This window comes from Apaloderma vittatum, unplaced genomic scaffold (assembly GCF_000703405.1).
Source record: "Apaloderma vittatum isolate BGI_N311 unplaced genomic scaffold, ASM70340v1 scaffold2962, whole genome shotgun sequence".
Taxonomy (NCBI): domain Eukaryota; kingdom Metazoa; phylum Chordata; class Aves; order Trogoniformes; family Trogonidae; genus Apaloderma; species Apaloderma vittatum.
Genome location: NW_009703986.1, coordinates 110,866 through 126,475, shown reverse-complemented (window position 1 = coordinate 126,475; position 15,610 = coordinate 110,866). Strand labels below are relative to the sequence as shown.

General features: G+C 40.2%; 1 protein-coding gene across 1 annotated transcript; it reads left to right on the top strand.

The window, feature by feature from the left end:
• Window positions 1-11,306: 11,306 nt before the first annotated feature.
• LOC104270458 (neuropeptide Y receptor type 4-like) lies at window positions 11,307-12,440 on the top strand. Its single transcript, XM_009864843.1, has one exon. The coding sequence runs from the start codon at window positions 11,307-11,309 to the stop codon at window positions 12,438-12,440; it is 1,134 nt and encodes a 377-aa protein (XP_009863145.1).
• The last annotated feature ends 3,170 nt before the right edge of the window (window positions 12,441-15,610 follow it).

Here is a 15,610-nt window from a genome sequence, read left to right as displayed (position 1 = left end):
AAATTTTCATGTATATCAAATCACTGCTTTTCTTTCTAAGTAGTCACTGATGCGTCTTGCTGAAAATAGAATAATTCATGATGTTTGCAAAGGTTTGCAAATCTATCATCTGTCTTTTAGAGCAAGAAGTATTATACAAATTGTTGCCAGACAAATGGATTCATTATGCTATTACACTCACTGACATTCCCCCAAGGACACGTGTATTAGAAGAATGAGATGAAACAAAGCAGAAAATAGCCCTTTGAAACCTCCCCCAACCCTGGTTGGGGGTTGACCTTGTGTAAGTCAATCCATAAGTCCAGATGCACAAAGGAACATACTCTCCAGAACATGCCTAGTATATTACAAAAAAGGTAAGCCCATGCCTGAGAGTTCCACCTACTACAAAGAAATGCCATATAAATAGCTCTGTAACCTTCCACACTGGGATAGAATTTCCTGCAATGGTCTTGTTTAGATCAAAGTCCTCTGACAAACAACACCGTAAAGTTTTTTTATACAAAAAACCTAGACTATAAAACATGTTTAGCCAGTAGATGTCAGCCACTACGCTGTGCCTGGGACAAACTCCATGAAAATGTGTTATGTGATAAATATCCTATAAAACATATTTAAACAATATTAAGAATAATTATTACAAGAAGGCTGTACAGCTTAAAAGGCTCAGATAAATCATTTGAATGCATTCAATTTATTCAACACTGACATCACACTTTTTTTCTTCATCTGCCTTTTCTCTTCCTTGAAATATTTCAGCTGATGGAAACAATAACTTCTTTCTAATATCTGTTGTGGAAAACCACAGTCACGTGGTCTGTTTTCCAGTGTGGTGTTGACAGTATACAAGTAGAAAACCTGCACATACTAAGGAAAACACCTTACCAGTGGTTAGAAGAAAACCCATCCAGGCACTACCAGAAAGTGATTAATGTGATTCCAGGAAGCAAGTAGAACGAGAAATACAGTTTTAGCTTCTTAAACCTTTGGCTCTCAGGATTAGTTAGGACTGGCTAGTACTAGCTCCCTTTTATGATATCCCCCGTGCCTTCTTGGGAGTAATGGAGCATGTATCGCTGGAGCTGGCTATGACACTTCCAACCTGTGAGCAGGAGACACTGCGGGTACCCTCACTTTTATGCTTGCTGAGGGTGAATCAGAGGATTTCACCCAGTTATTTGCATGAGGAATCAGACAGAGATAGAGATACAGGATCATGCTATCAGCTTCCTAAATGCATTGTAAGGGCCTGCCTACAGGGACCTGAGTGACAGGCTACGTTCCTGAAGGTCTGAACATCAGAAAAATCCCTGAGAAGATACATCAGTTTCATAGTTCCCCCCATGGAAGGAAGGTTATAAACAAATTGGGGAAGGCCGCTCCAGAGACAGATAGAGATTCTGACAAAATAAAGCAAAACCAAACTTGTGCAAAATACCTGCAAGGATGCCATGTAGACCTGGTAAACTTAGCATACATGTAGACTATTTCAAGTTACATTTTCTCCATATGTTATTGTCATCAAATACCTAGAACTATTCTTTGTGAACAGTGTTTTCTCACTATTTAACAGTGCCAGAGAAAGCAGGACTCCAGATGCTGGGCCACAATTAGATTTACTAAATGTACTGTAGGAGAATTGGCCTCTAATTCCATGCTTAGAGGAAAGAAAGAGCATCAGGGCTCCATCAGCAAAGGCTAACATGGCTGAAAATTTGATAGAAGAACACTGGAGGAGACCCCCAAAACATCCAGAATGCAGCTGCAATCCCACTGCTGTGGGGATGCTGCCACTCCCAGGGAAATGCTTAATTACAAGCAAGAAATGTTTGTAGAGGTCTTGCTGCCACCACCTGCAAGGAGTCATTTGGCTAGAGCAGTGAGGACTGTACCCCTCTTGAAACATATTTCCTCCACAGAGTCCAACTATCTTATGTATTAAAGTGCAGAGAAAACAGGACAGTTCCCCAGTGCCTTCCCATCACTGGAGCACGTGCCACAGGCAGAGAATGGGAACAAGCCTTCTTATCGCTCTGTGGGTAGCAGGACAACCCTGTGCCATGCCAGCTACAGCTTCTTTACTCCATTCCCTATCAAGAGCAAACAGGGGCTGGTGCACTGGTTTCTAGAATGCAAACCTACAGATATGAACAGAAACAGCCAATCTGACCAGCACGTAGCTAGCAATGGCTGGGACTACAGGACTTCCACAAGAACAGTGCTTCCAGCAATATGCTGAACCAAGCCTACAAGACCCACCAGGATAAGGAAACAGGCACATCCATCTTCGTCTTGCTGCTACTGTTCTCAATCCAAGCTAGCTCCGGTATTGTCCCCTCTATGCTACAATCTGGACAGCTACTGCATGGCAGCCACATCTGTTGGCTTACACCCCATGGCTGCTGTGTGCATGGAAGTTCCAGCTACATGAACTAGTGCAGGGTTGGAATGACCCAAGTGCTGCTCCCATATCAGCTTCTTAACAGAGAGCATTTTCACCCTGCAGTTTGGACACAACGTGGAAAGAATACATATGTGATAGTACTCTAATGCAGCCCCACTCAGCTCATCAAAAAATGTCCAGAACCTTGCTACCGCAGCTCATCCTAAAAATCCATCAAGAAGAAAGTCCCAGATGCCATAGCGACATGTTGGTGGTTGGGTCATCTCCTGATCTCTTGGGGCAGAGCCCTGAGCAGTCTTTCAGGAAGAGTGCAGCAACTGTTCTCTGTTGACACTACGAAGAGAGCAGATGCTAATTTTTTAGTTTGCAGGCTCTGTCCAGATGTCTGAATTGAGAAAATAATAGTGACACAGCATATCTTTAAATGTTTGGAAGGTATGGAGTTCGAGTTGGCTGAAGAATGCTGCAAGCTGAGGGGGACAAGAACAGCTTCACAAATCAAAATACCCCTCAGTAAAAGGCTTGTCGGTTTCCTAGTGGCTTTCCTCCACTTTCTTTAATGCTTTGAACAGCAAAACAAATAAACACATGCTAAATAAATTAAGGAAAAGAAGGAAGTGAAGAGGCCAGCTAAATAAACCACTTTAGCTTTTCTGGCTTCTAGTAATATTGAAAGCTGCTGCTTCCTAAGGAGCTGGCAAGAGATTCAAAATTCGTGTGGGCTGATGCCTTCTCAGCTGGAGCATAGACTTCATGTCCTCTTCCCTAAGCAGATCAGCAAGGTCGTCTCCTTCTGAGTGCTTGGGTAAAGGGAGATGTTGAGATATGAGATGCCGGTTCAAACTAGCTGGTAAATAAAGCTCCTGAAAATACAACATAAGAAGCAGCTCAGGCACGCCCTGCAGGAAAAATCAGTAACTAAGGTCAACTCTCCAGCTTACACCATTCATTACGCAGATTCCAGTTTTACAATTCTCAGCATCATACAATATAAGAAATGCCAAAATACTCTAGAAAGGCCACAATATTCCTGTTTCTGCTTTGATTATTTAACTAATGTTAAAAGATGTCAGTGAAGTTCTTGAAGTACATGAGCATGTCAGTAATAGCTGGTACCAGAAAATGTGAATGAAAGAATACAGTACAAATGAAAATTAAAAAAAAAATTCACGTTTGATTTCTGTTTACATGCTACATGTTTACAAAAAAAAAGACATATTTGCTATAATTACTCATCACACCTTTAGAAGGCCCCAGAATAGCATTAACTACTGGACTAGTTAAAAAACATAGCTAAAACCCACCTTTGGTGAAGACAAAAATCAGGTTATTCTAGTATAGACCTTGGAAATATTCTGCTTGTGCATTTTTCCAATGCAAAAGAAAAATTTGCAAGTCTGATTTCTGCCTTGTTTTATTTATGAAACGGACTTGGGAAAAATCAAAGAAAACTGGTACTTCTGCAAACCCTTCTTTTCCTCTATTTCCCACTGTCTGTGTACTCTTACACTCCTGAGTTCTTTGCCTGCATAACTGTATACCTCTTCCCCCTTTCACAACTTAAGGAGTTGCAGTCTGGATCCTTATAAAAGGAAATTTCAGTATCAGTCTGTGTAGGAATGTAAAAATTGAGAAAACTGATACTGGCATCCTTTTTGTTCATGAGACAAAATTCTCTGTGAGCCCTACCGAAATTTTGCCTCAGCAAGAACAAGAGGATTAGGGTCTGCTTCTGCATTTTGTCTCTTTGCTTTATCGTGCTCCCACTGATGTACACGCTTCGGTGCAGCACGAGTGTATGCCGTGCTTCAGATAACTTCATAGCTCTGTGTTGAAGTTGCTATTCCTCCCGTCTATCTGTAGAGTCTCTATGTCTATAAGACAGCAGAGGGAGCTAGAACTTCAAAGTCAAACCACAGTCGTGAAGCAGAACTCATTGGCTAAGCTGAAGGGAGGGAAGGAAGGAGGGTGGCAGAGAGAGCGAGAGATGCCATCCAAATTACGTACAGAAACACTGAGGAGAGCTTCTCTTCTGGATTGCAAGTACACAGAAGAACTTACTTTGCTGCTGCAACACTCCATCTTTTTTCCAAGATAGAAATGTGCAGTAACGTCAGTGATTTTCTCAGTCGGTAACAGGTAAGAATTTTATATTTCAGACAGATAAGAGCTCAGATCTCTTTATTAAAGTCATCACTTTTGACTGTAAAAATTTATTCAACTTTCGCTCGAGTGAATGACAGCTGATCCCATCGTTGCTAACTCCCTTTCTGCTCAGATCTTCCTCTGCTTTTGGTAATGATCTGAGCAGAAAATGTTAAGTAAGATTTCACCTGAAACTTTACCTAAGAGGCAAGGCAAGAGTTATATATCAGAAGATTTTAAAAGAGTTCTTAAGTAGTTACTACATTAATATTTAAAGAAATAAGTTTTGGAAGAACGTAAGAATATGGATTACAAACAGCCCAGTTATGACTCTTCAGTCATTTAACTATTGGAGTAAACAGGAGATAATGAAAAGCATTCAATTAGCTTTTAAATTCTAAAATTGATCCATTGATATTGACGGGGACAGCTTTGTGTATATTCAGTTCGTAGCACCAAAGAATTGTTGCACGTCCTTCAATCTCACAAAAATGTTGTAGATTTAGATTTAGGTTTTAGAACAATACAGAAACAAGGGCAGAAATATTAAGTAAATTTGATCTGAAGTCCACTCTAATCGATGCACTCTGAAAACAGTCAGAAGGCAAGGAAAACAGTAATAAATACTTTGTTCTCTTTGTATGCTTTCTGAGCTCTTGCCCATCTTTGTCAAGAGACAGACTTTTCCGCTCCTCCAGAGCTGTGCAGCATGAAGCACAAAAGAACCTATTCTCAATTACTTTTTAAATACCTCCATAATAAACATTAGTATAATTAATAATGGTAATAATTTAGCAAGAAGGGTTATAAAAACGAGGGAGGCTTTTGCTGTTTATCATTCAGCTTTGATTAAGGCTGTGCAAACAATTGCTTTTGTCAGTCAGTGCCTGAAGCAAAACATTAACCGTATAGTTTGGAACGACTGAATGTTTTCAAGGGGGGAAAAAAAAAAGCCTTTTCAGACACAAAGAAAAAGAAATTTGGTATGGATGCAACATTTTGCTTCATTGGAAATTAAATAATTGGAAATTAAATAGTTATAATCAATATCTGACTTTTTTTTTTTTAATAAAACAAAGGACTTACCCACGGTGCAAGAGATGGTAGTACTAAGCCTGGTGTTTAACCCAAGGGACCCCAATGATTGTCTGGGTTCTCCCTCTTCCATCTGACTCAGAAAAAAAACATTTGAAGGGACATCTTCCTGCTTCATGAAATGTTGAGAGCATGGGGCTAGTGAAACAAGCAGGTGGCTATGTTCAACAAGTGGATTCAGTCTGACTTGCCATGAAATGCCCAACCCTTCTATCTCCAGAGCAGAGCTTTGCAATCTTTTGGCGTTAAAAAGGGAGATAGCAGCTTCTTGAGGGATCTTTGGGTTTCAGGTGTGCTCCCTGCTGCCTTATCGTTATCCACCAGTCACTGGAAAACACTTATCCTAGTCCCTGAGCTTTATTGTTCCTCACCCAACCCATGTAGTTTCTGGTAGTACACATCACTCTCCAGATATCCTAATGGGGTGCCTGCTGACGTGCCTGTTACACTGATTTAAGGATTCCTCACCTCCTTCAATAACGATCACCTTTGCAAAAATATACTTGTTTTCTCTTGGGTACAGGACAAGTCACAATGGTCTTTGCTCTTAAGAAATCAGGGACTAACTACCATTCTCCAATCTGCTGACCTGCTAGTCCCATTTTATCTTTGTGAGCTGACTCCATGCCTTTGGCAAGGTTGTTACAAATTTAACCAGAAAATAAAAAGTTGCAATAGATGCTTTTGTAAAACATACTGATTTCTGCAGGATCAGAGAAGGTTAACTCACAATATAAGCTCAGAAGCCCTAAAAGGTTTCCTTCTGAAAACGTGCAAAAGGGGGAAAAAAATACTCACCTTCCTGGGTATTTATGCCATCTCCCAATGTTACAGACTTGAAACATGTTAATACACACAACTCATGTTATTTCTCTAATTATGCAGGCTTTATAAATTTTTAACATACCTAGGTTTCTCACTGACCTAAGATAGTCGCTCCCACTATTTTTTGCAACACAGAATTAAACAAAGATGAAGAGTCCACCATTAAATTTCACTGTACCAAATCCATTACGGATTCAACATTTCTGTGGGTTGTCTGTGCATACTCAGCAGATTTCCTCTTCTAGTTAAGTGTTGCTTTCCTGGGAACCTCTAACGATAGCCAAATGATTTTAAGGATGTAAGGTTAAACAAGACAAATCTATTTTACTGAGACAACATCCCTGCCAGCAAAAAGGGAATACCGCTCTTAGTCACTACCACCTCACTTAGTATCTGCAATAAGAATTTCAGAATTCTGTTAAACCTTTCCACTGCTGCTTTATTTCTAGTTTTAAGAGGCAGATAATAGCTGCTTTACTCCAGATAATTGTTGTAACTCTTTAAAAAGTAATACAATCACTTCATGTCTGTAGGAATTAATTCTCTCAGGAAGTCTAATGGATGAAAAGCAGCAAACATGGCTTGAGCAACTAATTAAATTCTGGGTTTAGATAAGCAATTTCTTCTAAGTAACAGATAATGAAACCTTACACTGCAAACATATTTTTCTTTGACTTATGTCTCATGTGGAAATTGATCCACGCTGTCCATCACAATTATGGAGATTGTTTTTTGATTCTGGGGAGGGGATGATCATGATTAGCTTTGCCAGAATGCCCCGCTCTTTCCCAGTGACTGCACAGAGCACAGCATCAGCAGTAGTCCCCTGCTTTATCCTATCTCCAAGAAAACAGTTTTCACAGTGGTTTTCACAGGATATCTTCAAGACCAGAGGTGTCTCAAAAAGAAAATTACATATTAACTGCTTGGGCCCACTTATTGCCCAACAGTCTCCTTGAAACCCGCTGAGGGTTTCATTTTCTTCCCTGACTCTTCTCTGCAGAATTCCCCTTGTCTTGAGGAATTTTTTTTGGGAAATACAGGATAGCACCCTGGGGGAAGGATTTCAATCTGACTAGTGATAGTTTCCTTTTTTTTTTAAGACAGCCTGAGTGACATGTTAGTTTTGAAGGCTGTGTTGTTCAACAAGACAAATCCTTGCCTAGCCTGCTCCTCCTCTTTGTTTCCAGCAGATAGAAGAGTAACAAATGTCTATACAAAATGTAAGTGGGGAATTAACTTACACTAAGATTAAATCTGAAAGCTCCTTGTCTTTTTCCTTCTGTATTCTGTTAATTTGCTGCAGACTTGTATCACTCACTTTCTAGAGAAACTATCTCATGTATATCAATCAGAAAAGAACACTCTTGCATGTTAACTTTTGTTACTGACCTCTTTCCTGAAGTCCTTTAAGAGTTCTGAGTAGGATTACTCTTTCCTCTTTAAAACAAACAAGCGAACAAAACCAATCCAACATCTTCCCCCGACTCTGTCAGCAAACTGATTTAGGAGGCATGCTTCTTGCTCCTACAAGCCAAGTAAGTATTGCTTCACTTTCTGGAGACAAAGGCTAGGGGTTTTTTTAGCCCATAAAGCTTTTGCTGCATTTTACTGTGTAATCAATAAACCTTTGATACAGTAAGGGGACTAACACCTTCCTCCCCACTACACTGGTAACTCAGCATATCAGCTAACAGTTGATTCAAGTGTCTAAACGATGTGCACACATTGCTTATGACTGGCTCTTAATTTAGAGCAAAGTGAATGGCAGTCAAAAACCTTGAGATGACAGTGACTAACCTTGAGAATCTGCCATCCAAGGACACCAGAATAGCATACATAAGTATAAGGTCATCATGACATTTATTTTTCTAGAACCACGTTTTGTGTTATGGTTGCTGGAATAAGATATATAGAGAACCATGGACCTAGGCCATCTAGACTCTGACTTCTGCCAGGACATCAGGTTGGTAGGCAGTTTTAGGCACTGCAAAGTACATCACAGGTTCCCCTGGGACACTGAACAACTCTCATCTCACCTCACTCTCTCAGTCCCTTTGTGATAAGAGGGTGATAATTCCTTATTTACCTCTGTGAATTACCAGGAGAATGAATGCCTAGAAAATGCTTGACAGTCACCTTATGGGAGACAACATGGAATGTAAGGTCTTAAAAGAGAGGCAGCTCCTACCCCAACAAAATGCATTGCAGAGTCTTCAGAGATGCTCTTTATCTCCACCGTGTTTGCCATCTGTGACGAATGTGCACCCATGGTGCACACCCTTGGTGTGCTTCTTGGGAACACGCCCCTTAAAGCTGCTGGATCTGACTTGTGCTTTTCAGGTGGCTCCACTACTTTGTTTTTTCACTGCAAAATTTTTGGTAATCCTCACTGATGCCTCAGCATGTCCTAAAGTATCTGGGACCCTTGAGAGGACTTATTCTGTAGAGCACAGATGTTTGCAATAACTCTACACATGCTTTTTCAAGCAATGACAGAGAAACATGTGTGTGTTATCGAGGATACTGTAGCTAAGGACACCAGGCTGGGACTGTAGTAAAAATCTCGAGCATTTATTTACAGCAGAGTCTGTTTGTCCTGTCCAAATGCCAAGACTGAGCTCCTTTGACTGGTACCAAATGATATTGCAGGCTGCTGATTCCTTTGTTCTGTGTCATTTGCAGCACCCCTACTGGCTATAAGTCATTAAAAGCTAAGGGGCTGCTTAATGTTTTTTCATTCTGTATCCATTTTCACACTGAAACAGATCACCACACCCTTCCCCATGAGACTGTACAATCCATACATCATAATTGCCTCTTCTTTCACTTCTGGAAAATAAATCAATCTGTTCATATGAGTTGAGTAACCACATAAAAGTGAGTGCACAGTCATACCTATGTTCACAATTTGGAAAATTTCCTTTGCCCTCTTTAGTTAAGATTTAAACTATTGAAGAAATGAAAGAGCAAGGAGAGGTTACTATATTTTAGTTGTGTGACTGTCATAGACAAATGGAAACAGATAGATAACATATATAGATACAGATAAATTAAGAGGTCTAGCAAAGCAGCAAAAGAACTGACTGTAGTAATTCTTGCCAATCAAGTAGAATAATGATCTCAAAACATCTTTTTAGTTACGGTATGCTATTGCTTTCATTAGTTCCTGAGAGACAACATCTCCAGAGGCATACAATACAATTCATAAGGAGAAAGATGAGGCAGTCAAAGCTGTAGAATGGTGGGTGCTTTTTTGCACGGTACTGGTTGCCTGTATCCATGCAGTTCCTCAACAGTAAAGGCTACTCAAAGCAATAAGCTCACTAAATCATGTTTATGTATTTATAAGCTGACTCCTTTCTTTTGTGAAGCTCAGAGGCTTTTCACAACCCCACAAGATTGTTTGAGTGGCATTTTATTGCTGAGGAAAGGGTCATGCAATGGGTAAAGAGTGTCATTCCCACAGTGTTTATTTACTTTTCAAATTACAAGCCTTTGTGCAGTATGAAACTGCCTCTGGCCTGAGAAGAACTACCAGCAGAGTCAGACTTTTTTTCCCCTTTATTCCTGGACATAGAAGATACGGATTTCCAGGTCAGAATTACAAAGCAGGCTCTGCTCTAGCAGATCACTACAGTCTCCTAGGAGCCATCTGCTAGGGTCCAGGCAGTCTTATAGCAGAGAATTCCAAAAGTGTACAATCTGAACTAACTCCCCAGGTTCAGGTCCCTGAGACCCCATTGAAAAATCCAGCTCAGGATTTGCAGCAGTGGCTAAGCTGACCCATTGGCCTGTGCAGGAACTGTATCTAGGAGATAATACTTCATTTTACAACACTTAAATTATCTTGGTTAATATTATGCAGAAGGAGAATCAATAAGAAGCAGTTTCTCACAAGTAATTAAGAGGTGTTGTCAAAATCACCTACTCTTGAAGCCAAAATCAGGAGACTGTACTATATTTCTGATAGCCTAGGGAGACATTAGTGCTTCATGGGCAGTGAAGTTCATCCAGAATGAGGAAGCAGAAAGTCTGGACTGTAGTTCCCATCACTTATCACCACTGTGTAGAAACAGAAAAAATGTTGAAATGATTTTGAATCAGTTCAAACATTTTCAGATTGCCCCATGTTTTCCCTGCAGAGGATACAAGCCTGAATTTTTGTGGTGATTGTTTCAAGCACCTGTAGGTTTTGGCTACAATCACAAATGCAGATTAACTCATGTAAGATATTTTAGTATTGGCTTAATACACCTAATACGACTTACATTTCACATTGTGGGGCTGAATGTACTTTCAACTGAGTTAAACATCAATGTGTCTTCTGCTCACTTTTGGATTTGGATCAGAACCTTGCAAAATCAGAATTACACACAATTTTTACCCCCAAGAGTGTCGTGGTCTGTCTTTCTTGAATCAAAGCTCCACTGCAGCATTAGTGATGTTCAAGATACTGCACTGAGATAAATGATGAAGATGTTCTTAAATCTATAGGACAACCTCACAATGAGTAGACAGTCACAATTCAATAGAGTTGCACAGATTTCCATAACACAGTTTAGCAGAGAGCACCATTTTATGATCTAATAAATGTGTATAAAAGGGAGCTGCAAAATATACACAGAATCCCTGGTATTTACTTCACCATCTCCCTCCCTACTCTTTTGACTAATTTCTTGTAGCATAACTAAGCAATCCTGTTTTCTTTCCCTTGCAGATACACTCAGATCTTCCGCAGCCAAACAGAACAGATGAAACCTTTTTAGGCTGGCTCCAGAAGACTCAGACTCTGTTTGACTATCACCTTTTTTGGATAAATATTTTGGGATTCGGGATGAATAAGACAAGGGCTATTAATGATGGTTTTCCTTTCCTGAACAGTAAGAACTGGAGCTCAAACCGAAGCTTCCCCATACACATTTCTAATCAGTGCAGGAACATCACTGACCTTACTGTCTTTCTAGCCACCTCTTACAGCTTGGAAACTATCCTAGGAATTGTGGGAAACATCTGTCTGATTGCTGTCATTGCCAGGCAGAAGGAAAAGGCCAATGTTACTAACATCCTTATTTCCAATTTAATAATTTCAGACTTGTTTATGTGCCTTGTCTGTTTACCTTTCACTGTTGTGTACACCATGATGGACTACTGGATATTTGGGGAAGTCATGTGCAAAACAACTTCTTTCACTCAGTGCACATCTGTGACCGTGTCAATTCTTTCGCTTGTCCTTATTGCTCTGGAAAGACACCAGCTCATCATAAACCCAACTGGCTGGAGGCCAAGTATCTCCCAAGCCTATCTAGGAATTGGAGTAATTTGGACTTTAGCAAGTCTCATGTCCCTGCCCTTTTTGACCACATCCATCTTGTCTAATGATTTGTATGAGCAACTCTCGCACATCATGAATTTTTCCACTGACAAGGCCATATGCATTGACTCATGGCCTTCTGAGCAACACAGACTTATCTACACCACCACTTTACTGCTCTTGCAATATTGCATCCCGCTGTTCTTCATTATACTTTGCTACCTGCGTATCTACTTACGTCTACAGAAGAGAAAGGACATGTTTGAGAAGAATGAATATACCAACCGAGCAGTTCAGCTGAGAAGGATAAATATTTTGCTGGCATCCATGGTTGCTGCTTTTGCTGTTTGCTGGCTACCACTGCATGTTTTCAACACCATTGTGGATTGGAATTACAAAATCATTTCACCTTGCCACCACAATCTGATCTTCTCATTGTGCCACCTGGTAGCGATGGCTTCCACCTGTGTCAACCCTGTTATCTATGGTTTTCTCAATAGCAACTTCAAAAAAGAAGTGAAGTCTCTGATTCTGAGCTGCCAGCATAATTCAGTAACTGCATCAGTGGAAGAATATGATCATTTGCCTTTATCCACCATGCAGACTGATATTTCCAAGGGCTCACTGGTGTTGAACTGCAGACATAATTCTATCTAGTTAGTTGAAAACATTTCAGAAGGGTGCACTGACACCAGACTCCAGTTATTACCCATAGGTATAAAAAGTAACTGGTGATGCTTTAGCTGAGATGCAAACAGGAACCCATTAGTGCCCGATTTTTGGAAGAACAGGCAAAAGAAGGTCATATATATATATATATACATACACACACACAGTAGCTCCTATGGTACACAAGTTGTTTGTGTCATTGAGACGGTACAGACGTTGCAGAGACTGGGCTGATGTGTACACGGTTGCTCTAACAGATCAGTAACTAAGCTGTGGCTGAGCATAGACTGACATAGGGTTCATCAGCTAAGCTCACATCTCTACCATGGCTGCAGTAGAAACACAGACTTCCAGTTTCAGCACTACTGGCTGCCAAAAGATGCATTAGAGAAGAGAGGCTCTGGTTTTCAGTGTTAGTGAGATTTTTATGCACAGTTGACACACTAGTGGAACAGATATATGTAAATATGTAAATTTTTGTGCTTTACCAACTTTTACAGCCCAGTAGGTAACAGTAATCTTTCAGCAGATCTAGTTCACATCAAACAAATGGATGTTTGTGTGAAACCGTTCTCTCACACAATTCCTCTCCAAGCAGGAAAACAGACAGTGACCCTGGTATGTAAAGAGAAGGGTTACTTACTGAGGGATGCTGGCAAATAAAAGTGATACTCAGTGGATTGAACTCTTAAAACACATTGAGATGATGCTGAGCACTATTTTCAAGCAAATGAAAAACAGTTCTGCTGCCATCAGTCACAAAGGTCTGCAGCACTAAAACTGCATACCATGATGGTACAAGACAGCTGCATTACTTGAGTTGTTCCAGCTCTTGGTAGCAAGATGTCCCTTCTGCTTCAGCAGCTCGTTGGTGCTTTAACTGCAAAGCATCTCGTTCAGAAGGTCAGAACAGGCATGAAAGCATGTATGTAGAAGCTGTTTTTTCAGAGTGATTATGCTCCCAAAGAAATAAGAATATACTTGGAGGCTTTCAATTCCTTGTTAAAATAAAATCAGACATCACATACCAGTCCCACTTGCTGGCATCAACAATGGAGATGGAGCTGATATTCCAACTAATCAGTAGAAGGTCAATGAAAATACACAAGTAGAATCCAGGTCAGGTTGGATTCAAGCTACATGTAAATAGGTAGTATTATCAATTGCTCTATTAAAGTGAGTGTCATTTTTTTGGACGTCTATGTTATTTTCAGTCTTTGTCCACAAAACCTACGAACCATAAACTCATTTTAACCTCTGGACCTAGAGACATTGCTCAGTGACTTCTGAGAAACCAAGAAGTAGGTATGCCAAAGAAGCCCACACTGAGGAACAGATTAAAGGAAAAAGGCGACAAGTGTAAAAAGACCAACCAATGCTAAAAAAATACAGAAGCATATTCTGTCCTCAGTTTTTAAACTAACCTTAGCAGAATGCTGGACTAGGTGACCACCTGAGATAGCTTCCAACCTGAGTTACACTTTGATAAGCAGTTGTTACTCATTATAGTTGATGGGCCTGCACCAAGGTGAAACAGTCCAATATATAGTTGTGCAGACAGCTAGAAATCCCCTAGCTGGAAGCTCTCTAATTAGACAAATTGCTAAATAGTTAAGTGGGTTAAAAACTCTTCCCATGCTGTGGTCTGATAGGCAATATGGGTGTTGGAGTGAGTATCTGAAGATAAGAGCAAGACCTTATGCTATAAGGTAGCGAGAGCTGTCACAAATTTGAGACCACATCCTCAGCTGGCAAAAAAAGGAGTTAATCCCTCGCCATGAGCTGGGTGTACAGAAATCAGCAGCAAAACTTTAAGCTTGAATTTGAATCTTTCTGTGCAGTGCCTTAAGGCAGAAGCTGTTTTGAGGCAGCCTCCCTTATAACTCTGGGCTAGAACCTCTATCTCAGTAAGAGAGCTCACGTATGATTAGCTTTTGTATCTTTGTCAATTATCTGGCAAGACACTTGGATGCCTGCTTTTTTTTATTATTTATTACTTGCCAAAGTGTGATGAGAAGCTGTTTCTCTTGACTTGTTTGTATGCAATGTCTTTTCTAGGCTGGACCTCAAGTCTATTAGCAACACAGAACAATAGGACTCTCATTTTATCTTATGTGCAGCTTGAAGTTTGCTACTGTAGCTGAAACTGGAGTTGAAACATCCATGCTATGCCAAGCACTACAAAGCACAGTGACACCCCCTCATCAGCTTGATTCATACCAAAACTCTGTTGTATTATTTGAGAGCTTAAATGCTACTTAGCCTTTGCAGTGTTTTTGTATTTAGGATCAATTTCATCCAATTAATCTTGAGTAGTTCTGCCTGTTTCCTTCACATGTTACAATTTCAACACGTAATTAACTAAAATGTGTCAAGCTATTGCAAGAATACTCTGCTCAGCATTAACAGACAATTATCTGATTTATGGTATTAAGTACACAACTTTTCAAGCACCAGCATCTTAAATGGAAACACAATTACCTTTAGGATTTGTACTGCCATGAAGGCATCTTTGCCACTAGTTCTCGGTGAAAAACTTTTGATAGGGTGCTTACAGTATATCAGAGACCTGCCACTAGAGCTGTGCCTTGGCATTGTGCATCAGGTCCCAGTTCTTCCTGCAAGGAGTAGAAATATCAGCAGTGTCTGATGCTTTAACTGTAATTCATGTGGCCATCGGTATCCACGATCACAAGTAAATATGTACAGAAAGCAGATAGAACTTTACAAAACACCAGACAGACAGAAATGGATATATCTTCCTCTAGTGATTAAGGGAAACGTCAAGTCTGGAGTAAAGTACTGTGTATTGCTAACAGACTTTGGACTGAATAAACTAAAGGATTTGAACACTAAAAGACACCAACCGAACTGCACTCATACACCAAACTGCAAAAATGCAGAACTCTGAAACTCCCAACCAGCTGCAGCCTATTCATCTACTTGCATACCATCCTGAGGTGCATGTTTTTCAAACTCTGAAATTCCCTATGTAACTAAAACCTTAGAGTAAATGCATAAGAGTAAGAAAAAAATCTACATTCCAAAGGACCACATATCTATGCCATGTGTAAGCCCTATCTTTATTTACACACTAGTAATCCTGCTGGCACAAAACAGGAAAAGACATTTGTGGCTTACGCAGCCGTGCACAAATT